Source organism: Scaptodrosophila lebanonensis, unplaced genomic scaffold (assembly GCF_003285725.1).
Source record: "Scaptodrosophila lebanonensis strain 11010-0011.00,11010-0021.00 unplaced genomic scaffold, SlebRS2 tig00000024-arrow-pilon, whole genome shotgun sequence".
Lineage (NCBI taxonomy): Eukaryota > Metazoa > Arthropoda > Insecta > Diptera > Drosophilidae > Scaptodrosophila > Scaptodrosophila lebanonensis.
In genome coordinates this window covers 15,820,592-15,847,214 of record NW_022060538.1, presented here as the reverse complement: position 1 = coordinate 15,847,214, position 26,623 = coordinate 15,820,592, and the positions used below count along the sequence as shown (strand labels likewise).

At 37.1% G+C, this 26,623-nt stretch overlaps 2 protein-coding genes across 4 annotated transcripts in view; one reads left to right on the top strand and one right to left on the bottom strand.

The window, feature by feature from the left end:
• Positions 1 to 1,322: 1,322 nt before the first annotated feature.
• LOC115620231 (neuroendocrine convertase 2) overlaps positions 1,323 to 26,623 on the bottom strand; it is a 34,269-nt gene continuing 8,968 nt past the window's right edge. The window contains exons 2-12 of one of the 2 annotated variants that reach the window (XM_030513373.1): positions 13,928 to 14,035; positions 12,137 to 12,407; positions 11,207 to 11,244; positions 9,616 to 9,692; positions 9,345 to 9,433; positions 8,494 to 8,669; positions 8,109 to 8,422; positions 4,042 to 4,275; positions 3,805 to 3,969; positions 3,628 to 3,745; positions 1,323 to 3,564 (exon numbers count right to left, since the gene is read on the bottom strand). In XM_030513373.1, the coding sequence (XP_030369233.1) occupies positions 3,403 to 3,564; positions 3,628 to 3,745; positions 3,805 to 3,969; positions 4,042 to 4,275; positions 8,109 to 8,422; positions 8,494 to 8,669; positions 9,345 to 9,433; positions 9,616 to 9,692; positions 11,207 to 11,244; positions 12,137 to 12,407; positions 13,928 to 14,035 (1,752 nt within the window). In that variant the 3' untranslated portion in view covers positions 1,323 to 3,402. Of the gene's footprint in view, positions 3,565 to 3,627; positions 3,746 to 3,804; positions 3,970 to 4,037; positions 4,276 to 8,108; positions 8,423 to 8,493; positions 8,670 to 9,344; positions 9,434 to 9,615; positions 9,693 to 11,206; positions 11,245 to 12,136; positions 12,408 to 13,927; positions 14,036 to 26,623 lie in introns of those variants that run through there. The other variant, XM_030513374.1, reaches the window with a different exon arrangement.
• On the top strand, positions 20,102 to 21,163 carry LOC115620232 (proteasome subunit beta type-5-like). Of its 2 annotated transcripts, none has more exons than XM_030513375.1 (2): positions 20,102 to 20,257; positions 20,328 to 21,163. In XM_030513375.1, the coding sequence occupies exons 1-2, from the start codon at positions 20,108 to 20,110 to the stop codon at positions 21,084 to 21,086; spliced, it is 909 nt and encodes a 302-aa protein (XP_030369235.1). In that variant the 5' UTR covers positions 20,102 to 20,107; the 3' UTR covers positions 21,087 to 21,163. The 2 variants fall into 2 exon arrangements, with proteins under 2 accessions (XP_030369235.1, XP_030369236.1); XM_030513376.1 differs by having other exon boundaries at positions 20,140 to 20,219.

Sequence of the window (26,623 nt, the reverse complement as noted above, 5' to 3'; positions counted from 1 at the left end):
AATCAAGTTTGTTATTTTTTTCTGATACATCCCCCCCTCCCCCACTCCCCTGCAATTGGTGTTTTATCCATAACTCCCGTTATTGAAATATTGTACTCAGATTTGACAAATACCTCCAGTTAGTGCTTATAAGTGCGTATGCCAAGTTTCATCATGAAAGGTCAATTATGAAGAAAGTTAGAGAAATAAATATAATCTCTGCCCAAGCTCTGCCCGCAGCTGTTGTTGGTGCTGCTTTGACTTATTCCTGTACTGCATACATACACGCATATAAGCATGGATAGACACGATTCTGATGTATTCTAAATGTATGCTATTGAAACTGCACATAAACACTTATGTATGTATGCATGTGGTGAATATTTTATATTTATTTTAATTAATTAAATTGATTATTTTTATACCCTGTACCCAAAGGGTACAAGGGTATATTAGTTTTGTGCGAGTGCACATGGAACACACAGAAGGAGGCTTGGTAGACCCCACAAAGTATATATATTCTTGATCAGCATGACAAGCCGAGTCGATATAGCCATGTCCGTCTGTCCGTCTGTCTGTCTGTCTGTATGAACGCAAGGATCTCCGAAAGTATAAGAGCTAGAATAACCAAACTTGGTATACAGATTCTCCTGAGACCGAGAAAGGACGAGTTTGTTAATTTTTTCTGATCCGCCCCCCCACTCCCCCCCTATTACTGATCTTCTATAACTCCCGTAATTCGTAGAATTTTGAGCTAAAATTTGTTAGTCACATTAGGTTAGTAATTATATATCCGTATATCAGGTTTCATTATGATAAATTTTATCGGAAAGAAAGTTATAGCCATATAACCAGGCCCAATGCACACATACATACATATGTACAAGTACACAAATACGCATAAGGCACGATTCTGATTTAAATGTAAATGTATGTATGCATGCATGGAATATTTTATATTCAATCAGTTAATATTTAGTTAATTAATTAAATTAATTTAGTTAATTAATTTAATTTAATTAATTAATTAATTAAATTACTTTTTTGTGGGGTGGTACAGGGTATTTAAGAGTTGAGCCTGCTCGACTTTAGCATTCCTTTCTTGTTTCAGTTCACTTTTTTTATGGAATGGTACAGGGTATTGAGTTGAGTTGAGAGAGTTGAGCTCGCACGACTTTTGCATTCCTTTCTTGTTTAATGTAGATACAGATAGCTACTCTGATAGCTGTATAATATGTTTACGGAGTGTGGTCTGGTACACCTGCTTCTGTGTATTGCCCTTAGGGTATTAAAATATGCAGAAAGTACTCACCAAACAATCACATAATAGATCCGCAAAGAAATATTTCAAGTAAGATTACTTTTATTTCGACTGACAGTGGCTTTTCTTTATGACTAAGTCCTTTACCTGTAGCTCTTATGGTTATCCATTTATTAAAATGTCTACAATGTTGCCTAACAAAAAATTCATGCCACACCGTTTTTCAACTTTTATTTACAAAATTAAATCATATATTTTTCGTGTCCATTATATGGAAATAGTTAAGCAAAATTAAATTATGCAAATTATTTGTCGAAACGGAAAAAATATATAAAACTCTACATGAAATCATAGGCTATGCACGTAAATATCTCTGTACTATAAAGGGATGCCTCTTTATTGAGTTTCGCCTGATTTTCTATCTCTTCCTTTTCGGTATATACTTTGTATTGTGTGTGTTTTATTATGTACAACATTGATAGATAATTTTTTTTTCATATAAGTAACTTAGATAGTTTTTTGCATGGAATTGTTTGCATTTATTTTTAGGTATATATTTATACATTTATGTACTCGCATATTTATGTATAGTTATATTTATATAGCTGCTGTTGCTCTGTGTATATATGTATGTATTTAATTTCCATGCCTTCTTGTATGCCACATTTACCACATCTGGTCAACTCTAAATAGTTACACTTTCTTGAATAATAAACTATACGTGTTATATATCGCATATATTTATGTATTTGTATATAAGTATATGTATGTATATTTATATATTTGTATCATATGATTTTGCACATATTCCATAAACTTTAACAATGCCATTTGTCGTATTAGTTTCGTTCTTTTTACTAAATAAAACAAACTGTCTTTACTTTCTACACACTCTGCGCACTTTTAAAATGTTCTGAACTTGTACTTTTTATTACTGTTTTTAACATTTTTTTGCTTTTTGTTTTAGCTTTAGACTTTCATAAATAACACACGCCATGCTTGTTTGTATATTATTAACAATTGTTATGCGCAATATTTTATTTAATTTTTTGTTTTGGCCCCCGAAAGAAACTGAAAACTATGTAAATGCATTTTACTCGTACGAATCTCGAACTAAATAGACTTTTGAAGATTAATGGAAGCAGCTTGCAACTTAGTTTTTGATGTTCTAAATTAAGTGACAAACTTCTTCGTGTTAGTGTCTAACATTTAATGTTTTAGATACTTTAGTTATGTAAATATATGCAGGTATGCATATGAAAAATAAAATACTGTAGCTTTAAAATATTTGCATTTGTATATTATATACTAATATTTAGAGTCTAGTACATAGGACACATTTATGGGTAGGGTATGCATACATATAGATAAAGTACATTTACATATTAGTATTTCTTTTTGTTTTTCTTCCTTTTAGCTAATTATAATACTTTTCAGTTATTCCTCGCTCTGTCGCTCAATTGTAAATCAATGTGTTACACATGTTTTGAATATGTTTCTATTTTTGTGAACTATTTTTAACATGTTCTGCATTTTTGCATAATCTGTAGTATATATTAAATTAATTGGTGCAGAAGTTCAAGTTTATTTTTAAACATCTTTCTTGTATTTTAATTCCGTTTTTTACATTTTCTTTTAAAATAAATTCCAATTTTTGATTTTTCTTTGAATTGATAACTTTGTTTAGCTATATCTGTGCTAGGATTTTTTGGCTTAACTGATCTTTTTGTTGGTTCTTCTTACGGTTGAACGTCCTACGTCTAAAAATAAATGTGCGCTTCGAAATATTTTAAAAATTGTATTAAAGAGAAAAAGTGAGAACACTGCATCCCCGATGGTGCTTGGTAAATTAATTTTTATAAACATTCATTTGTAGACAAATAAATCAGTAAAATATTTCATTCTATTTAATATTTGGATTTAAAATATGGTACAATTCTCAATCAAATTATAACGATAAGAACTCAAAAATAATAACAAAAGAAACAAATTTAAATAATCAATAATTTAAAAATTTGGTAAAGATGAGAAAAACTAAATTGAATCAAACACAGCCAGCACAATTGTTGCTCTTCACATTATCTCGATGATAAACCCCATGATGTTTGATGGACGAAGCCGCAAAAAAAATTACAGCTATGGGTTGGCTGCCCGGTCCCGCCTTACTTCATTTTCTTGTCCTCGTGCGCCTTCTTAACAATGGCCAGTTTCGAGTGTGGTGAAGAGGGCGACAGGGTACGATATGGCGCCTCCTTGGTACCATGTAGCACGAGGGACCATTCCAGGAGATATCCGTTGCGTGTTTGCGGCGAATTAAAACGTGCCTAGAAAGCGAGAAATTGCATTAGCATACATGTAAGTGGGCGTAGATAGAAGACTGCGCTCACCTCCAGTATCCAGGTGCCTTGTGGGTACTCGCCCCAGGAGTGTGTGGTCATAAAGGGCCACTTGGTAAAACCATCACGATGATCATCATCATTTGCGCGCCGCGACAGGATCATCGACCTAAACGGTTCACCTTTAGTTTGCACTTCTGCTTTGTTCTTGCCACCTGTCACACTCACCTGGTTCCCATGGGGGATGTTAAGAATAACTCCAGGTCCCCACGTCGTGACGCATTTGCCGAAATGACTGCCTGCACGTGCTCCAAATAATTAACCTCCGTGTCGGTACCTTTGCAGGCATCTGTTCTAATTTCCATGAACAGCGAGCGACCCATGATTATAGCCCTGAAGCAATGCAAAAGGAGTGCAAAACTTAAGCACTAAAATCCTCAAAATCTCTCACACGCACACACTCACTGTGGTTTTGTAATCTCGCCGGCCTCGCAATGATAGCGTGCTGGCACTGTATGCCACTGCTTGGATAACGTGACCATCGCCCCCGCATCGAGTACGCCGAATCCAAAGAGGTGATTGAACTCCAGACCAACGCCATTCATTGTCCAATAAAAGCGGTTCTTGGCATCAAATAAGGAGTTGCGCTTCGATGTCAGGACCGTCAAATGTTGTATGTCGCGCCAAGTCAATTGCGGGCTGTGTATTATGTATGTAGGGATAACCGTTAAAGTTAAATATGTATATATTTATGTCAGCTACTCGACATTATAAAGTAATTTAAAAGACGTACAACATATCTAAAAACACCTCTCTTTAAGGAAATGGTTTTCCGATATTACACACAGAACTTAGAATTGTAGATATACTTGTAGTGTGAAACAGTTTAAAGCACTATGGTCTAAATCGCATTTTTTTTTGGCATAAATCTCCAAATTTTATGGCAATAAAACTCGTAAAGGTGGTAATTTCCCAAAGTATACAAAAGAAGTACTATATAATTCCTACTATATAATCCTACATTTTTGGCGGCCTTTGAAAGTCAGCAGTATGATCTACTGCTTACTTTTCTGAAATTGGCGCGAATTCGTTTGTAATATTTCATTGAATAACAACATTTTCTGTTAGATTTAAATGTAAAAGTAAAATATGGATAATACTGCTAAAAGTATGTAGACAATTTAAAATTTACTATTAATGTGATATATGGGAATTTTTTGTTGTTGTTCCTTGTTGTTGTGTGTATTTTTACGAGTTTTCTTATGCGTTTTTATATGATTTATGGAGTAAAGCTAGCAAGCTGACAAGTGGTGAGGCAAACTAAAATTGCAAAAATCCTCTTTGAAGGTTTCATGTTATAGTAATAATAACACTTTTTGCTCGATTTTGCTCCTTTTCGAAAAAATAGCGTTTATTGCAGCCAAACTGGTGGTTGGGCTGCAGAAATTGTTTACATTTGGAGCAGCAGCAAAGACGTATTTGAGCAGTATACTGTATAATGCAGAAAATGAATGTTAGAATCTTAGATGAATATAATACTATGTTGATATCGGAAAAGTAAAAACCGCCGCCAAATACTATATATTGAAAAGAATATGCCAAGTTGTAATAGAACTCTAGAAAGATTAAAAAAAAAACAGTCGAATTGGTTTGATTCTAACAAAATTGTTGAAATGGATGGTCATTTTGGCGCTTTGGTCATTTTGGCCCTCTGGTCATTTTGGCCCTTACATTCGAGCAAGACCGTCAGTGAAATACTCTGTACCTAGACAAACTTCTGGCACTGAGTTATATGCGCCCAATGCAGAAGCAAAAATTAGATTTGCAAATAACTTTTATTAAACAAAGAAAGATAATTATTATTCTAAATTATATATATTAGGTGTGCAAAATTTGGTTTTTGTAGCTTTTGAAATGTGGACGGTATTGTCGAAAGGTCATATAAAATTATATGAGTACTAGCAGGTCTTGCCCGTCTATGCTGGGCTAAATAAAATGTACTTATAATTAGAAGTTTTTATAGCCTGTACCCAAAGGGCGAAAGGCTATACTAATTTTGTGCGCATGTATGTAACACACAGAAGGAGCCGTGGCAGACCCCACAAAGTATATATATTCTTGATCAGGATGAGAAGCCGAGTGGATATAGCCTTGTCCATCCGTCCGTCTGTCCGTATGAACGCAAGGATCTCAGAAAATATAAGAGCTAGAATAACCAAACTTGGTTTCCATATTCTCCTAAGACCGAGAAAGTACGAGTTTGAGTTTTTTTTCGATGCACCCTCCCCCCCCCCCCCCCCCACTCCCGCGCAATTCGTGTTTTTTCTATAACTCCCGTAATTCTTGGAATTTTGAAATCAGTTTTAGTAGTTACGTCCAGTTAGTGCTTATGTGTCCGTATGCCGTTTCATCATGATAGGTTAATTCTGAGGAAAGTTATAGCCATAAATAAAACCGCTGCCCATGCTCTGCGTGCAGCGCTGCCCGCAGCTGTTATTGTTGTTGCTTATATATACACGTATATAAACAAGCATAGACAAGTGATGTAAATGTAAATCTGAATAAATATGTCTTCTATGTATGTATTAAATAAATGTTCTTAATTAATTTAATAAATTAATTCATTTTTTTTAATAATTTAATTTTTTTAATTTTTTCTTTTTAATTTTCCTATTTTGTGGAGAGTACAGGCTATTTTACCGTTGGGCTTGCTCGACTGTAGCGTTCTCTCTTGTTTTTAATTAATTAACATTTCTTGCTCTGTCAGTGCAAGACGAATGAACAGACATACATACATACATAGATGTGTACATGTACATAGATGTGTACATATGTATGTGTGTACGTTCAAATATTAGTGTCTCACATTTTGCTTTGGCTATTTCAATCGTTTGCACGCAACTACACGAACAGCTGCTTGTATGTGTGTATGTATACTTAGTTGTCCCCAACTGTTTGATATTTTGTATTGTTTGTTCTGCCTGCATTTATAAAATGCATATTTTGAAAATCCTTGAAGGCAAAGTTGTAAATTTAGTTACGTAGATTACAGTCCCCAAATTTCAAATCAAACGGAAAAAATTTATAACACAAACTTTTCATTTGAAAAGGAGAATAAATATTAAAACCCCAATAATTCAAGCTCCACCACAAATTTCGAAAATTCGAGTATGCAGTTTTGTTTGTATTCTTTTATAGGTTATAAAAATCAAATTTAAAGTTGATTGGTGGAAAACTGAAGATTTTTCAAACAATCTTTGGAGCTCGTTTCGCCCCGTTGGAGCTCGAATTTTCCAAAATCCCTTCTTAGTGCGCACATACACTATGAAAGGATACTTGAGTCCAAATTTCATCTTCCTAGCTTTTACCGTTTGGGCTGTGTGTTGATCACCAACCAGTCAGTCAGTCAGGACAAACTGTTTTATATATATAGATTACTATTATAATTAAAAACAAAACAAATACATAGTTTAATACAACTGAAAATGCTAACAATTTTCCTTTGGAGTTTATGCCAAAAAAACACAGAAAAACAGCGATTTGGAACAAATTGGCAGGTTTGTTCAACTTAAAACTGTTAAAATGTATTTTAAAATTCAAAGCTACCCCTGAAAATTTATCCCATGAACTGACGGTACTACAATAAGCGAAGATTTTCTATGTTTTCATTCCCCAAACTAAGTCCCGCAGAAGAAGAAGTACAGAGAGAGCATAGTACAGCCTGAAATAAATAAAATTTTCCACCGATTCAATTAAAATATATTACGAATATTAGATCTTCCTCGGATAATTACGAACATTCTTACAAGCTGCACAATTGTAAAGAACGTCACCAACATATTTCAATAATTCTTAAAACTAAATTACATTGTAAAATATAAATTTTATTAAACTTATTTTAATTCTCTGTTTCAAATTTTAATATAAACTCATTATAAACTAACTAGTTTAGTACATATGTAAAACTCTTTATGTGACTAGTGCTATAACATATAAGTAACTCTACTTGTTGCGCTAGGAAATAATTAACAATAAATAAATTAATAAAAAATAATTCTAGATAACTCTCTGGAAATAACCAGAGACACACAATAGGGGGGCTTAGCTCTAAACACCAAGGAAATGAGCATTTTGAGACCAAGTTGAATCATTTATGGCCCGATTTTAAAAACTTATTAATATTTGTTAGAGTCAGGATTTTGATAGCATTAAGTAAACGAGAGCTTTGAGACCAAGGAGGGTCAACAACTGTTTGTCATTTATGCCATCCACGAGATCGCACTTGCCAAAACGAATGCAGGTTTCGAGCAAGAGTTTAAGCTTGTCTCAAAAGAGGAAGGAGCATAGAGACTATAAAAAGCTTCTCACAATTTTTCCGGAAAGTTGGTACAATTAAAACAAATTGGATAGGAAGATTTCAGCACTACAAGTATAACTACTCGTGAGGTCCCTTTCATAAATTGAATATACCAACATACTTAGAAAGAAAATGTGTGTTTAACATTATTTCCAAAGCACACAGATATACTTACTTTGCCTCTAGAGCCAGAGCAAAGACGCCCGCAGCTTCGGGCGCTGCTGCACTGGTTCCCGAATGTGTTGTGGTGCATTTGCCGTACAAGTCCGTGGTAGCTACGCCTGTGTTTGGATCCTTGGCACCATTGCTGAATGTCGACGCCAGCGTCGAGCTGCAGCTCTCGTCGTAGTGCGCGTTCTGGCCATCATTAATGGCACTATTGATGGAAATTGTCCACATCGAGGCGGCATAGCCATCGCAGTTGCAGTCATCCTCCTCCCCGCCATCACCCGATGCCCAAACGTAGATGTTGCCCAGACCATTGCGACCCTGCGGGTGGTGTCGACCAAAGAGTGATTTTAGCCAACTAATATTTTAATAGTAAAGGCATGATACCGTACCTCATTGACGCCCTGCACAATAGCGCGCATGGTGGCATTTCTCGGCCCATCCACTGTCTTGCCATCATCTGTAGGCCCCCAGGAAGCACTATATATGTGGATTTTATGCGGTTCATGGCCCATTGAGTTGGCCTCGATTAGGTCCGTCATATAGGGCTGATCTAGCATGCGTATGCCTGTGGAGCAAAAGCAAGGCGATAAGTACACATTAATCTTAATGGCGGAAATTATAAATCAATTTTTATATGACCACTCACTCACGCGGAAATAGCAACACGAAGAGACGCACATTTACTTTCACTTGACGCTTTATAGCAATCATAAAACGTTGCACTGTGAGCTGAAACCAGTACTCAAAGAACCCGCACCCTTGTGATTTGTCAGCGTTTCGACTGTGTGTGCAATTTATCGAATATTTTCCGATTTCTCCCACACGCCTCATAAAAAGAAAAAACAGATAACATGCTCAGATTTATGCTCGCACTTGTTGCCGCCCCAGCAACTGCTCAGACAATGATGACGAAGCAACACGTTTCACATTTTATGTGCACCATTTTGAAACGGAATTGATAATGAGATAGAGAGTGTCCGTGAAATGACGTCCTCAAAATTGTGGCTACGAGTATAAAGGCCAAAATTGAAAAAATAATGCGCAGTATACTATGTGTCGTATACGTAATAAGACTCTTGAGATCTGCACAGCCCTTCGCAGAAAATATTGACGTAATTCTAATAAACTAACCAACTAGCTCGTGACATAGCAGACGCTTTATTAATCCTTTCCTCCACTGTTGTTGCTTTTGGCTTTATTATTGCTGTGGTCTAGGAATTCCAAGGGTGAAGCCACTTACCTGCGATTTTGCTGTCATAGGCAACGCCAACGCCACAAATTCCATTATCTCTGGCAGCAGCCACTTCTCCAGCACATCGTGTGCCATGGCTGTAAAAAAAAGATACGTTGGGAATGGAAGCAACCCATAAATACTTATATTAGTCAACGTCGCGGCATTTGTACGAGTATAAGGATCACTGTTCCTAATGCAGTGGAAGCACAAGTTATAAGCCTTAAAGGGACTTAAAGCTTTCCCTACAGCTTAGTCGCTAACTTTTCGCTGCCTTTACCTGTTAAACCAATCATCGGTATAGCGCGGATAAGGAAAGGGATCATTGCTGCTAAAGTCATAGCTCGCTTCGGCATTCTGAAAAGTAGAGGTAGAGATAGAGACACACATTGTTAGCTTAAGCATATTTATTTAATAATTTCCTGCTTTAACAACATTCTGCCAATCTGCATAATAATAAGTAATGCGACTTTAAGCTCGAAGTGCAATTTTGTGTAAGCTCAGCCATTAAACGACAATGAAACAGAAGTTGCCGCGCCCATTCGAGTGCTGTATGTGGGATGATTTAATTTAATTTGCCACATGAATACGAATACAGAGATACAATACCGTCGGGAGTTTTACAATTAAAAGAGTAAAAGGGTAAAAAGGAATTTTATTCAGAATATATATAGCAGTCAGAAGGAGAAACAGCATACCTTGCGTAGGACATAAATTCTTCATTAGCATGAAGCATAAAGGAATATACATATGTACTTAGTTACGTGGCAAAACTCAGTAGGCATGTAATTTTGTGTTCTCTTTTATAAATACTTAGATGCCTCTATATATTCTCATTAAAAAGTTTGCACTATTTTTATTTTCTTTTGAGCTGCCTTTGTAGCTTAATTAGCCTTATAGCCAATGAGTACCAGAAGCAGAAGTATTTTATTTTAAATTTTCATTTCAAGCTTGAGCTTGAGCTTGAGATATGAATCTGTTCTATCAGCTTAATAGTATTCAATTATGTAAAAACAACTCCCAATTGACTGCTACACCGAACATTAGCTCTTTAACTTGCCACGCAGTTGCCTTCTTCTAAATATAAACGTTCTCATATACGTCTACACGTGTGTATGTGAAAGTACATTCAATTGTCAGCCTCTTTTCGTGTTGGCCCATTTCGGAAGAGTTTAGTCTCACATAATTCTCACACTGTTCCATAAAATTAAATAACACTTCGAAAACACTTCACACCCGCATCTAGTTAGATAAACTTTTTCCGCTTTCTACTATTAAAAACGCATTAGTGCTTTGTATTCATACGCCCCCTTGCCACGCACAATAAATGATGCGAAAGTTTCATCAAAAAGTTTAAATTGCCTAAGATAAATTACATAAATTCTATTCATGGGCTAACCAACGGAAAAGGTTGTCTGTGCTCTTCTTCCTCCTGTTATGCCACGCTACATCCAGTCCCAGCCCAAGGCAATATACATAACGCGAAAATTCTGTTGCATACCTTGTTGGTTACGTCAATTCGTTGACAGCAATGAAATAACTTTCAATCATGCCAGAGCAAACCTCAACCATCCAGCAAGGCAATGAGTGTATCAATATCATAACATTATTGGATTTACTATTGATTTTACGGCTCTCTGACCAACGTACATGGCAGAAGAGTAAATTGTGCACTTCGAAACTGAATTACAAAATGAAATTTAATTAAAAAGCTAAATGCAATGGGTTACTCAAACAAATAGCGGGATTTTTATGGGAAGGGCAGGTCGCGCATCAACAGAAGAAAATTAAAAACAAATACAATTTCAAAAGGCAGCCATTGCTCATTTGTGTGCGTGTATGTTTCGCATTCTTTATTTACGTTTACTTACATAATTAAATTTTAAATCCGGATGCATGTAGTCAACTCCTATAATGAAACAAGATAGAACGCTACAGTCGAGCAAGCCCGACAGTAAAATAGCCTGTACTCTCCACAAAAAAAGAAAAATTAAAAAAAAAAAATTTAAAAAAAAAATTAAATTATTAAAAAAAATTAATGAATTAATTAATTAAATTAAATTAGAATATATGTTTATGTTTAGTTTTAACAGCATACATTTACATCACGTACCTATGCGTGTTTATATGCGTGTATGTATGCAGCACAAAGTTGAACCAAAGCAGCAACAACAACAACAGCTGCGGGCAGCGCTGCCGACAGAGGCAGCGCATGAGCAGCGATTTTACTTATGGCTATAACTTTCTTCAGAATTGACCTATCATGATGAAATTTGGCACACGGACACATTAGTACTAACTGGATGTACCTACCAAAATTGATTTCAAAATTCCGAGAATTACGGAAGTTATAAGAAAAAACACGAATTGCGGGGGAGTGGGGGGGTGCATCGAAAAAAAACTCAAACTCGTACTTTCTCGGTCTTAGGAGAATATGGAAACCAAGTTTGGTTATTCTAGCTCTTATACTTTCTGAGATCCTTGCGTTCATACGGACAGACGGACAGACGGACAGACGGACAGACGGACAGACAGACGGACAGACGGACGGACGGACGGACAAGGCTATATCGACTCGGCTTCTCATCCTGATCAAGAATATATATACTTTGTGGGGTCTGCCACGCCTCCTTCTGTGTGTTACATACATGCGCACAAAACTAGTATAGCCTTTCACCCTTTGGGTACAGGCTATAAAAACAGTGAAAAAAGGCGAGGCATGAATTAACTCTCATTATCATTTTAATTGAATTTTTGTTGCGTTTTCATTTGGAAAACAACTTTGCTGCCCTTACACGCACCATCATCCATTATAGCTGTTGTCACGTTCTTCCCTGTAATTCCCTGATCCCAGGCGGCCTGCACATTTAAATCCAGTCGTACCTTTCCGCCATTTTGTCCAGTGTTTTTCAGATACCATTGCAAGGGAAAGTATGGATCTGTGGGCTCAGCACCCACGCTGTTTGACTCGCCCAGAGTCGCATCATATTGCAGGCCATGGATGGCGGGCACAGCTGGGCGCAGACCACGTTTGACACGTTTGAAGCCCGGCTGCTGGACGGCCGTGTGCACCTGTAAATGAAAGAGAAGTAGTTCAGCATTACAAAACTAATTGAGCATTACAGTAAGACGACTGTCAACCTAATATTTCAACTTGTCAGTGTCTGCCACTTAGCACGTTTTACTTGTCAACTGCCGCCCTAGTGTTCGTTGTTTATATTGTTTATTGTTATGCGTACGTGTCAGTCTGAATTTTGAATTTTGTGTGTAACTGTGCACTGCTGTCAACCACAGCCCATCAAATAGAAATCAATGTCAAACTGTTTGTTTGCCACTGCACTGGTTGAAGTAGTAATTATTGAGAACATTTTAATAGCACGTTTCAAGAGCAACCACACTGACAACGAAACCAACCATTTCATATTCAAATGCAAACATTCCTGATTCTGCAATTACGTATGTGCTTTAAAGTAAACCAAACACGGGCCAAAGATAAATAGCAGCTTAATTGCATTTGCTGGCCACGTGCTTCATTTTATATAAGCATCAAATTACTTTGTCAACGCACTATGGGATACCCTCACTCGAATCTCCTGTTTGAAAAATCGTTACGACAAATGTGCCTATTCAGCATTCGGAAATCAAAATTTAAGAAAAATTAGTACATTTTCTGATTTTAATAGAAATTTCCACTTCTTGAATTGAAATTTTTCTGGCATTTCTGGGCTTGCCCGACTGTAACGTTATTTCTTGTTTCATTTGTGTAGCATTTATTCTCAATAGACAATCAAAAGTTAGAAATTATGTTGAACAAATGAAACCTTTCAACAAGTGACGAAATCAGGCTAAAATAAAACTTTGTTTTTATTTTATTTTTTTTTTTTCAATTTACAAATAACAAACTATACCAAACAATTATTTTTATTATAAAAAAAAGAGAAAAAAGCTTTTGCACATGTCTTTCGTTAACATTGTCAGATGAACAGATAACTAATCAGAATGAAAAGCCTTCAAAATGAAAAGAGATTGTTGATAATAAAACCAAACTCTGCTGCTTCATTTTTCTCCTCCAACAGAGCTCTTGTGAAAAAAAATCTAGTACGAAATCAATATCATCAGAGCTATGTTTAAGATATTCAACATACAACTATAAACAACTGCAACATATTCCAATATTTTGGAAACTAAACATTTTCAATCAAAACATTGTCTAGTATATATTATTTCCTGTCCCAATAGCACACGGACATTGACAGGCGGGTGTGCGGTGTGTGTGAGATCAAACGGTCGTGTACTCCACCTGCGAATTGCAATTGGTGATGCAAACGGAAACAATTTGGGAAGTTGCTTGCTCACTTGTCTGAACTCTGACATTTAACGCACATTCTTGGCGTTCATGAGCACGAGTGTGTGTGTGTGTGTGTGTCATGTGGGTGTGTGCGTTGATACCTGGCTACTTGCAAATGGTACCAGTCTAAAATTTCAAACACGCAACGCAATTTGCACCGCCACCTGGCAATGGGAATGGCATTGGGAATGGAGTGAAAATGAAAAAATGGATGTGGAAGGTAGTACTATTTGCCAATACTTACCCAGGGATGACTCTTCAGTGCACGCGTGTGTGAGAGGCTGCGACGGGAGCGTGCGTGTGGCAACGTTCTGTGCTTGAAGTGGTACTCATGTCCATGTGCGCCCACGAGCTGCAAATGGAATATGAAGAAGCAAAACAAATTTCATTAGCCATTCATACAAGTACAATATACCTCCACATACATATTTCTACTATACGAGTATATACACAAATTCTAATTGAGCATAACATTAAGGCGTCTCTTGTTTTTCAGCAGAGGCGCTCAACTTCTGGTTTATTAGCCTGGCCTATAATTGCCCTATAATTGAGTTTATATTTCCATCGTCATTCGTGTATATGTTCATGCGTGTGTGTGTGTGTGTGTGTGTGAGGGCAATAAATTGCCTTTTAAATTGCCAGTCATGATCAGCGGTCGTGGCCTGGCATCATCGTCATCAACATCATTAGTGGCCGTTCAGCTCCGCACGCTGAGCTCTTCGTAAATTGAGCAGCGTCCACAAAGTTGGGCTTGCATCAGTGCTGGCCCCTTAATTCTCTGTTCTGGTCCAATGTAATTCGAGCGAAAAGCATATCAGCTTACAAGGCAATACGTGCCACATGGCAGCGCCCTCTGTGGGGGCCGCATGCTCACACTGTAACCCCAGATTTGAACCTCAACGACCAAACACTATGTTGGCTTGTTTATAAGTTCAACGTTTGCAGGCGATTACTATAAAGAAGCCGCAGCACAAAAAAAAAATAGGGTAGAATATAGTAAAAGTAAGGCAACACCCCCGAGCGTAAGTTCTTGTGCACCCCACACTTCCCTGAAAGGAAGCTATCCTTTTACTCAATCGACAGCAGCATTCCTGCCAAGATTCTGCGCGACTTTAGAGATGAGCGGTCAAGCCCATAATCAGGCGATTTAAAGAGCCGTTCAAACACTAACCGACAATATACATGTTTGTGAAAACATTTTAATTTTTACTTTCTTTCTTATTGATAAACTATGAATGCTACATTTTCGTTGCAGTTTTGCAGTTTCATTTTGACGATTATTTAATTGATTGTACTAATGAAAATACTACGGCTCTCTCTCTCATAAAAAGCTCTTTTGTTGAAATAGTCATATTTCCCGCTTTTATTTATAGAGGACCGCTTTTTTCATGCCTTTGAACTTTAATTTTTCCATGAGCCATGCTTACTAGTATCTCTACTTCAATTATTCTGTTGCCTGGTTCCTTTTTACTTGATATGCTTCAATGGGCTACTGTTCATTGCTCATGCAAGTTGCGCCCTACTTTTGCGCTGACTGCTTCAACAAAGTTTTAATATGAGTACACCCCGTACGAATTGTGAACTATTTACCACGAAGTTTATGGCAGCAGCTGCTGAGTTTCGCGACGTGTATCTATGCCTTTTGCCCTTTTCAACAGCCTCATCTCAAACCACTGACTTCATGTCTAATTCATGATTACAATATGATTAATTAACATGTGATTTGAGCCTGACGTGATTATAACATAGTAAGGAATGTTGGGTCAAGAGGACAGGACAAAGGTGGGCATTCAAGGGGCCTATCTACCCATTAATTTGCCAGCTGCCCACACAAAAATGCCGCTAAACCGCACTCATTATGGCATGAACGCAGTTCGCATGCCAGGAAAATCATCAAAGGAATGCAAAGTATGTAATGGTTATTTAAGTCGAAAGGCTTCTTCATTGTAGCCATCGGGCACATGCCGGTTTAAAAAGGCAGCGCGCTTTGCACAACCCGTGCAACATTCATCTTAGCCTTTCATCCACGTGAGTTTATGCAAAAAGCCGCCGACGGCACAAAAGCATTGGCATTGGCAACACAAACGCAACAACGTTTAAGTACAGTGACGACCCACGCTACGTGCGGTTTTGGGTTTTCCTCGACGGGCCTATAAAGTACGTACATACTTGTATAATAAAATGTTCTCGAATGAATTCAACAGCTGTAGTTAAGTCAAAAGGTAAGTCATAAACATTTTCTCCAATTCACGAGGCCGAAGCATTGAATGAGATGAAATGCGGCAACTCAATCAAAAACTCAATTTGTGTATTTATTCATTTTAATTTTATTTCGACTTCCACAATTTCAATTTCAATATTTGAGTGTTAAGCCTGTGGCAAGCTGTGCAGCAGTTTTATGGCTCCAACAGCCTTGGTCATCACCGAAAGGAAATGAAAAATACCTTAAAACACTGGGAAGTACAAATATTTGAACAAATCTGCTTAATATAATTGCTCTTCATATTGCCAGCAAGTGGAAGGATTTTGAGTAAAATATGTACCTATTAGCTTTTTCAGAAATTTACAAATACAGATGAATTCAGCACCGATATCTGAGAAGTCAAGCTTATATAGGTAGTGTGGAGTCAAACGAAATGGGCGTGAAGGACGGACGATTAATACAACCATTTCACTAATGTTTCTTTTAGTCAAACTTGTATGTGTACGTGTATACAAAATATGGATTATAAAGAATGGATTATATAAAAAAGAAAAGTCTGTCTTTTTTTCAAAATTCAAAAATATTTTGTTATTTATTAGGGAAAGAGTTTCACGTTATTTCACTTTTATATAAGAACCTTCTATAACAATTGTCGGGACTATCACATTCTCTATTGTTTTGAATATTAATTGTAAGGTTTAAATAAATGTTTTAATGTTTGAACGGGGTTTAAAGCTGAAATTTGGACACAGGTTTCCATTTATGCTGTAAATAAGAGCTAAGACTGGACTTTGGTAAACTCGATAAGTAAGTGGAAATAAGTGCTGGTAAAAGGTCATTTGCTCTTATCAGATTGACACATGCAAAGAAAAACGTGGAGGTGCAACCTTACTTCACGGTCTCAGCTAAGTCGGTCCACTTGCAGTTAAAGAACCCTTTAATTAATGACATTATGCGTAACATATTTGGAGAGCATTCGGTAGAGCTGTTGTGATTCATATGATTTCATTTTATATCACACATTTGCTTAGTTGATCATATTGATTTATTTGTGGTTTCTTGAAAACCAGCACAGCCTTGTTCTTATTATTTAATGTCTATTATGAATTATTTTGATTCCTTTTCGTGACAAAACCAGCTAAATATGCAAATCATTGTTAATATGTACATTTTAAATTACATACAAATGTTCACTTCCTACTTTAAATTTGATGAAATGTTCACAAATTCTTCACATAATTTGTTGGTGCTGGCTTGGGTCACATTAAATTTAACTAAACCGGAAGGCCGAACCCAAATGCCTCCTGCCAAATATTCGAATACTTAATAATAGACTAATAATTTCAGACACAAAAGCCACTGTCAACAATGAATCGCCCCCAAAATTGATTAATTTTAAAACAAAGCGCGTTCCTTGCTAGGGGCAGGGGGAAGAATGTTGGAATGGCCCAAATATCTGTTGGTTTATTTAGGCAAAGAGCTGCGCATATTTAAGCAGCTGCGACAACAATTAACAATAGGCCATAAAGGGCCATCAAGCCGTTAACTACTGTCAATCACAAGCGTTTTGACAGCTTGACAATTTGAGTAACTGGACGCAATTCATTCCTTAACAAAAGAGGACAGTTATTTTCATTCGCTGTTTATTTATGCGCCATTTACATATCTTTTAATGTTCTTAGTATACTTGTACATCTGTTTGGCGGTTCTCTCTCGGAGAACTTTGACAGCAGAAACAGCTGCTGTTCATCATTTTGCAGTATTATTGAATTTGATAAGTACTGGCGTTCGAGTTGATAGCAAATATTAAGCATACGCACTGTGGGCGCAATGAATATTTATTAAATACGCCATGCACTATGGCCAAATGAACTAATCCAAGTCAGCATATGCAGCTAAATTGCGGGCATTTATTTTATTATTTTTAGATCCGACGTACACACATACACATACACACACACACATTTTAGTATAATTTTTGCATTACTCTTTATAAATAAAACATATGGAACGCAAGGAGCACAAAAAATGAGAAAACTTGATACCAAACAACTAAGTAAGGGCTTAGGGAAAAAGATTGCGCGTATATGTATGTATATGTGCGTGTATAGAAATGTGGCTGAAAGGGAAAGGAAGCGCATGCCAAAATAAAAATAACCACAGCAGCAACAACCCAGCGCCACTTAATGTAGCAATAATGCTGCTATTGTTTTCGCTATATATGTGTGTGTGTGCGTGTGTGTGAGAGAGAGAGAGAGAGATGTTGTGTGAGTATAGTAGACCATTATAAATATTATGTGTCACAACGGGTGATAGCATCGCCGTCGACGTTTGCAAAGTCAAGCACGGCCAGCAGACACTTCATAGCATGTGGCGGCGTCAACTAAAAGCCTCACAACAAACCGCCCACGTAGTGCTGCGTACAGCACCGCCCCTCCGCTTCAGTTATTTAAGCATCGGCGGAAGCCCACGTGCTTTATAAAGTTTCTTAAGTTAGTGTGCGTGCGCAATTTGTATGAGTGTATGCGTATTAGAGTTGGACATTTTAGTTCATTCTAATCAATAGGTTCCAGTCAATTGTCCCCTCTTATTAAACATTTTTCGTTCCAATCCCCTTTCAAAATTTTGTGACAGCGTTTGTCATTTTGTGTGAAATTAAAATCGAATATCTCAATCAGGAGCCAATTGCGATATCAAATAGTTCGATTGAAACAGGTATGTTTATTAAGTAATTCCTTTAATTCATGCGCTTATTTTAATAAATAAATATTAAGATTTTCAATCATTATACAATTGTTATACAATCATTATCTCAATTACGCATCATTAAAGAATTAAAAGTATTATTTAATATTAAACATTTATTAGTTCATTTGAATCAATCTATACAGTGAACCTATTTTGAACAAAACCTCCCATCTCTAGTATACTTACATGTGTGTCTGCTTGTTTGTATGTGTCTGGGTGTGTTTGAAAAATCCGCAATAATCACAGACGCCTTAATTACTTACACATATAAAACACGCGCTCATCTCCAAGCTCACACTTCCCCCAAGCTCATTTACAGTGCACGTTTGTGCCCTTAGTGGCTCATTGACCACCATACATACACAAATACATACACAGATAATTAATTTCTATGCTTATTTCTTTTATTCAAATGGCAAGCTTTTAATAATGTATGTACGTCAGAATCCGAATAGACCAAAAATTCTTGAACAACTTGTTGCTTCCTTTCACACTAATGGATTTTGAAGTAACAGCTGTACGCATACTATACTTAGTTACAACACATAGTTACATTACTGTCTGGTACGATTACGAGCATGCACAAATATATGTATGTATATCCGTGCGGATGGGATATCACTGCTTGGGTGTGCGTACGTGGATGTGACACGTCATCTTTCAACGGCAGAAATTTATGGATTTTTACTCATGCCCAACGAACTAACTCATAACACTTTATTTACATGGCGAGTGAATATAAAAAGAAAAGCAAAAAGAAAGGATTACAAGGAATACCCTGTTGTGTACATGACAACGTTTGTCGCTGACTGCACAAAGCATGCAAGAGCAACATATAGTATATTACTTGTAGAATATAGAAACGCCTCTTTCCGACCCATCAATCAAAATATCTTATCGTTTTGCAGTTATTTCATTAAATTTAATCTCAATATAAAAATGGGTTTTGAAATTTCAAATTCTGACGATGAGAATATGTCAGATTCACCATAACTTTTACGGAATCGACAGAAGATTCTACCGCCTTTAAAATATGCGACCTAAAGCATTTATTTACGCAATATATATCCGACTTGATCAAGTTGTGTATTTGTTTTTTGTAAGTGGCAACACCCTGACTTGTTGTTTTAGAAATATTCTTTGACAAAAATATCTATCGTGAAAATGAAAACTAACAAATGCAGTAGTGCATGAGATTAGTTTTTCTCGAGAGTGGGCATGATTGATGTATAATTCAAATACAATCTTAGCTAATATTCCTGCAGTCCCTCTCATCTCTGCTTAAATTCTTAGCTTAAGCATACCTTAAAGCAAAGAGCATTGCCTTATATTAAAGGATATATTGGTAGCTTACATTTAACGCTTTTAGTAGGCATGTTTAAAAATAACAAAATTTATCATTTTATGCTTACAAGCTTTCTGACATATTTTATGAATTTATTTTAGATTTAGATACTATACTTTAGATTCGGCATGGCTCTTCAACGACTTTGCGGTATGGACAAATTGCCCTTCATGATGAAGAACGACGCATTCGTTTTAGAATCTGAGAAAAACGAACTAAGACTAGGGACACACAATTTAGGTAATCATTACGCCTTATTAGCGCCACCGTTTGAAAAGGTAGAGAATAAATAAAACAAAAATGTATCCGATTCGCTTATATTTTATTTTCGTTTCTGCTTACCCTCAGCCAGCTGAGACTCTACCCAAAATATTGGCTAGAAGCCCTGGTGTATGCATGGAGTTCAAACATGGAACCACAACACTGGGCTTCATATACCAGGGCGGGATCATCCTCTGCGTCGACTCACGCTCTACCAGCGGGGACTTTATTGGCTCGCAGCACATGAAGAAAATAATTGAGCTCAATGATTATATGCTGATCACAATGGCTGGCGGGGCTGCCGATTGCACCTACTGGGATCGAGTGTTGGCTAAAGAGTGTCGTATGTACGAGCTGCGTTATGGAAAGCGCATAACAGTGATCTCGGCCGCAAACATGTTGGCCAATACGATCCATCAATATAGGGACATGGGTCTCTCTATGGGCATGATGCTAGCTGGCTTCGATGGCGATATTCCCAAGCTAATCTACTTGGACTCAGAAGGCTATCTTGTAGATCACACGGAGTTTGCGGTGGGAAGTGGCTCCACCCTTGCCCTTGGATTGTTAGACACTTTCTTCAAGTGGGACATGACTGATAGAGAGGCCTATGATCTGGCATGTCGCTCCATTTGTAACGCAGCGCATAGGGATGCCTACTCAGGCGGCATTGTTCGCCTCTATCATGTTACGGCTGATGGTTGGAAGAACATAAATAATACAGATTGCTGTGACCTCTTTGAACACTTTGAGAAGAGAAAAGCTGAAAGTAGGGCCAGCATTGCTGCGGCATCAGAGTCTCAGTCTGAAACTGGCAGTGAATTGCCCATATCCATAATATCATAAGACGTCCGCGACTGTTGATCAAATATGCTGTGAAACAGCCATATCTATGATTAAATAAAATTTAAAGTTAAAGTTAATGATTTTTTTCAAATAAAACCATAAATACTTCGTCGAATTGAAACAGGGAACAGATAAGATATAAGATATTGAATACATCGATTTTCACCAAGAACACTATACCCTGCATGCAAAAGTATATATAAAGGGCAAACTAGAAAGCCAAATAATTTACATATAAACGAGTACAAGTATAAAGCGTATCAGACCAATGGAAAAGTTAGTCTTACTCCTAATTCTGTCTATAAAGATCTCGTAATCATAGTCATCTATTTGCTTTCACATTGTATCTTTTTCAGTTCAATGTCTATGGTGAAATGGTATTCAAGAGTGGAGCTGCCACAACTTAAACATACTACTACCGACATTGTAAACTGTATTAATTTATTGCAAATTTAATAAAACTCATTTGAGCTACACACAACACAAACAAAAGTGGCTTATGTTGGATTGCTGAACCACTTATACAAGTAGTATTATTTGCATTATCAAATATTTTCTGTGCTTCTCTAACCTCCAGCACTTGTGCCAATTCGCAAACTAACCGAAAAGCCTCGTATATCAAACGATTGTCCTAATGACGTCAGTAAATGACAGAAAGCTTTTTATCAACAAGCAGTTTATCAGCGGCAAACAACAAGACTGGTATTAGACCGCACTACTGTGCTGTGTTTTCCCATACGTATATTTTAGATAGAGTGATAAGCTCTGTGTGGGTGCATACTGGGTACGAAATGTTCTTTACTTTTGCAATTGCTCTAATTAGCCAAACAACAATAGCACCAACAACAACGTGCGCGTGTGCCCACTTCAACAATCAAGGCTCCCCTCCAGGGGCCACAAATCAATCAATCAAAATTCACGCTGCACACTCGATAGTCTTTAAAGTATTTGTAGGCATTACCTTACAGCAGTGGCTCTCAAAAGTAGGCTTTAAAAGTCTGATATATAGTATATCCGCTATATGCGACTCTTACCAGACGCGTTTACTTCTCTCTCCAACTCCCTTAAGAAGAATGTAAACAAAATGGAATTGCCAGCCCGCAAAGATTTGCCAAAATAAGCTCAGTATGTAAATCCAAGCGAGGCATATTAAAAAGCGTCAATAAATGATGTAAATTTTTCAGCGCAAAATGATAAAGACAAACTACAGTATTAGTATGTGTGTGTGTATGTGTATTGGATTGCGCGTGTCTCTCAGGCTGTCAAACGCCAAATAATGAGGAACTCAACGCAAAGACGACTTCGAAGTGCCAACGTAGCAGCTGCTGAATAATTCAACAGGATGTGCCGCGAAGTAAAGACAAACAACAGATCTGCGCCCACCGCCCTTCGCCTAATAAGCATTGATGAAGCTGCAGATTGAGGCATGCAAGTCGTTGGCTCGACTTTGATTTGTTGCCTAAGATTTAGCTAAAATGCGTCATGCCCAGCCAATTGTTATGGTAACTTATTACAAAGTCGCGCCAAGTTGCGTGCAAACAAAGACAAGACATTTGAAACTGAAGTCAATGCACAAGCCTAAGAAAAGAAATGTTGAGCACACGAACCTCATACCGTAGCTTGCAATGCATTACGAACAAGTTTTAATGAGAACGACTGTAATTCCAAAAAAAAATTAGAATGGTATGTCAAGTATTGTAAGTTGATTAATTTTTGGTCTCAAAGCAGGGAAGGAAAGTAAGGCCAAAAGAAATCCCAGAGACACACAAAAATAATCTTGAATTTAAATTATAGAAAAGAGGGGCTTCACTAAGTATATATTGAGCTATGTTTTGATACTAATGAAAATTTAACTGAATAATTATTGAAAGTAAAAGCAAATTGAGATTCTTCTCGGACAGAAATACTCCTGTTTCATAAACTAAACTTTTTTTAATGCATTTCCTACCCCGCTTGTACGAAATTGAAACTGTTCGACTTTATAGAAGGAAACTATGGTAAGAAACTTGCCTACATACGAAGTTTATTGTTCCTAGTTATGGTTCCAAAAGTCATGCCTATATCGATGAAAAGTTACAAAGAAATTTTTGTTGTGGACACAGAAATATCTGCGGAAGTTGGTTAAGGTAAAAGCGGAAAACGAAAGGCTCTTAATAAACATATGTACAAGTATATAGTGTCTTTGTCCCAAAATATTAGTGTTAAAAGCAATTAAAACAGTGTTGGCTTGCGCAAAACTTATTCATCACACATTACAAGCATTACAAAAAATGTTTAAGTTTTTATTGTTTTTCAAACTTCAATATTCAGAAGTGGAGTTGTTTTTCGGCTAAATATTATCATCCCTTGCCTGAGTGCCCGTGTGCACAGTGGTGCACCACTGTGCGTATTCTTTATATACTCTTACGAATTATATGGAACAGTACATTATGTTGACATCAAATTCAATTTGTGGTAAGTAGGGCAGCTTGAACAACAGGTGGCGCTGCTGACACCCCACTGAAAACTAATTAAGTGCAATGTTTGAACTAAACGAGCTGCATTTAAGCAAATGTCGCACGAATGTAGGTCAAATGCAATGTGGCAGCTGGCAAGATAAAGGCCAACATGCAACGCCCTTTCCTTCCACTTTTTTCCTTCGCCCTGCCTGTCTTTCTTCGTTTTATAATCACTTAAGACGCTTTGCTATTTGGAGCAAAAACGACTTTGCCCGATGGCAACAAAATTATGTAGCCTACTGTTGACATTGACATGCTGCCGCTGGCCACATTGCGTATGCGTGATTTCACAAAGCCAGCAAATGAGCGTGCGTGTGTCTACTTGGGTACCGCTCTTTGTGTGTGAGTGGCGAAATTAAATAAAAATCTCATGCAGCTATGTACGTATATATGGATAATTAAATTTATGATTCTTATCTAATTTTGGTTGTCTGCCTTTTGTCAGCAGAACGCGTAGGCGCCATGCCGTGCAGCACAGACATTTTTTAAAAATTCAATTTATCGGCTTCGTCAACAAAAAATAAAAGTATGAAAAATAGAAGCTCACCAAGCCGCTTTGACATTCCCGCAATTGCAAGAAAATGAAATCTACTTATATAAAATAATGTTGCCAGCTTAAGAACTTCTCTATTCATTGTGTATTGATAAATACTTTCTTACTTACGACTGATTCTACTCAGTATGCGCAACATAAATGAACTGCAGACTGAGTTTAACTTGAAACTTTTTTAATTATTTAGCCAACAGATGGTTGCTGCCTTCGACTTTCTGTCTCTAGTTGTCGACGCATTTCAAAAATTTCATTCATTTCATTCTTTCTGTTTTCATCAATTTGATTAACTTTTACCCCAGCTCTTCGTCTATGGCACTCAAGTGCTGACAGAACAAATTGAGTTTATATTTGTATGTTTTCCACAAACAGACGCACGGAGAAATACTTTTCTATTCTATACGTTAAGCTCGCCATATGTGCCGAGGTCGCCAACCCCACCTACACATCCATCTCTTACAACTTTTTTTCCGAAGCTACTTGCTTACGTACTGTCTATTTTTAAGGTCTCTTTTCACACATTAATTGGAATAGGTATGTATACATTTGCACGCTTCTCTCGGCCTAATAAAACAAGAAACACTCAAAAACAAAAGCATGAAGGCCTTGTTGTGACAGAATTTAATGCAAATTAGGAAAAAAAATGTGGGGGCCTGCCAGCGCCATGGCCGCAATTAATTGGCAGCCTGAAAACTTTTTAATTAGCATTAGGGAGCATTATCGTATCTACCCTAAATGGACACAACTCCTGTGTGTGCAAATTAAATGAAAAGCCATATCATATCCATATCGTTAAATATGTATAAAATGTATAATACATTTACTGAGGGGCTACAAGCGTTTTTTTATTACAAATCTAACAAATATTTGCAACAAGTTTTGTGTCAGGCATGTCAGAGTTAAGTGATTAATGCTTATACAAAATAAAAAAAATAAATGAAATTTATCCTACATTAAAAAATGTATATAATAATATCTATATATATATATTAAATATACAGGGTGTGCCATCTTTTATGTCGGTATGTAAACATTGAATATCTTTGAAAATAAACAACCGATTTTCAAGTATGAGATATTATTATTTAATTTGGGTCTGTAAAATTTCCCCACAAAAAGAAGTCCGGAGGCGTCTAATCTGGAGATCTGGGTGGCCAATCAATATCGCCTTTTTTGATACCAGACGTCCAGGAATTTTTGTTGTAAAAACTGAATTGTTTTATTTGCAGTATGGCATGGCGCACCGTCTTGTTGAAACCAGTAACCGTTCAGACCTTTTTCACGCATCTGCGGGCAGACATAATGAGCCAACATCCACCGATATCGATTCCCATCAACTGTTTCGCCTTCTTTGAAGAAAAATGGCCCAATGATGGTTTTGGCGCAGACACCGGCCCAAACAGTCACTTTTTGATCATGCAATGGTGTTTCATGAATCTCGTGTGGATTTTCCGTTCCCCAAATGCGGAAATTTTGCTTGTTAACGCCGCCTGGGCCTCGCCAGTCATCAAAATTTGCTTCCAAAAATCAGGTTCAGTGTCAACCATTCGAGCAACTGTTTGGCCGTATTCCAAGCGACGTGGACAGTCTGTTGGCAAAATTCTTTGAGTTAATTGCACTTTATACGGAAACAAATGCAAATCGTCCTTTAAAATGCGCCGCAAAGTGGTTCCACTGGCGTTAAAATGCTGAGCACGGTGGCGATACGACACATTTGGGTCCTGGGCAACACTCTACCTTACCATTTCAATCAGTTCATTGGAACGTCTTGGTCGTTGATGAAAAACATGTGGACGATCTTCCACTGTCCCGTGCTCAAAAAAATTTGAGAACAAACGACGAATAGTGTTGTCATGTTTGTTCGAACACGTAGAAGTCGAGAACGACAAGATGAATTTTCATGGGTTTTGATTTGTTGTATTTGTCTCCGTCCCGAATAACAGAATAACTATTAAAATCATTGGAATTCGAAAAAATCAAAAAAAAAATAACACAAACTCGTATATCGTACACACATAAGGCATCTTCGTGGAAAATTTGGTGTCTCTATCTCTTATTGTCTCTGAGATCCAGGTGTTCATATGGACGGACAGACAGACAGACAGGCAGACAGGGCTAGATCGACTCGTCTTGTCACGCTGATCAAGAATATATATACTTTGCGCCTCCTTCTGCCTGTTACATTTTTCAGCTCCTGCAAACCTAATATACTCTTCTACATTTCATGTACAGAGTATAAACATTAGATTTTTAACCATTTATACTGACTTTTCTATCTATTCCTCCGAAAAGGATGAGCGTTTTAGACTTCTATACATTTTTGCAAAGTTGTACACAAATTCATCAAACGGGACTGCCACACCCGAAAGGACAAAATTCTTCTCTTTAAAAAAAAAAAAAAAAAAACAACCGGACGATGTGTTACAGTTTCGCACTTCAACATTGTGTTGTGTTAGCCACCTCCTCCATTTGATATCGTAGATTGTTGT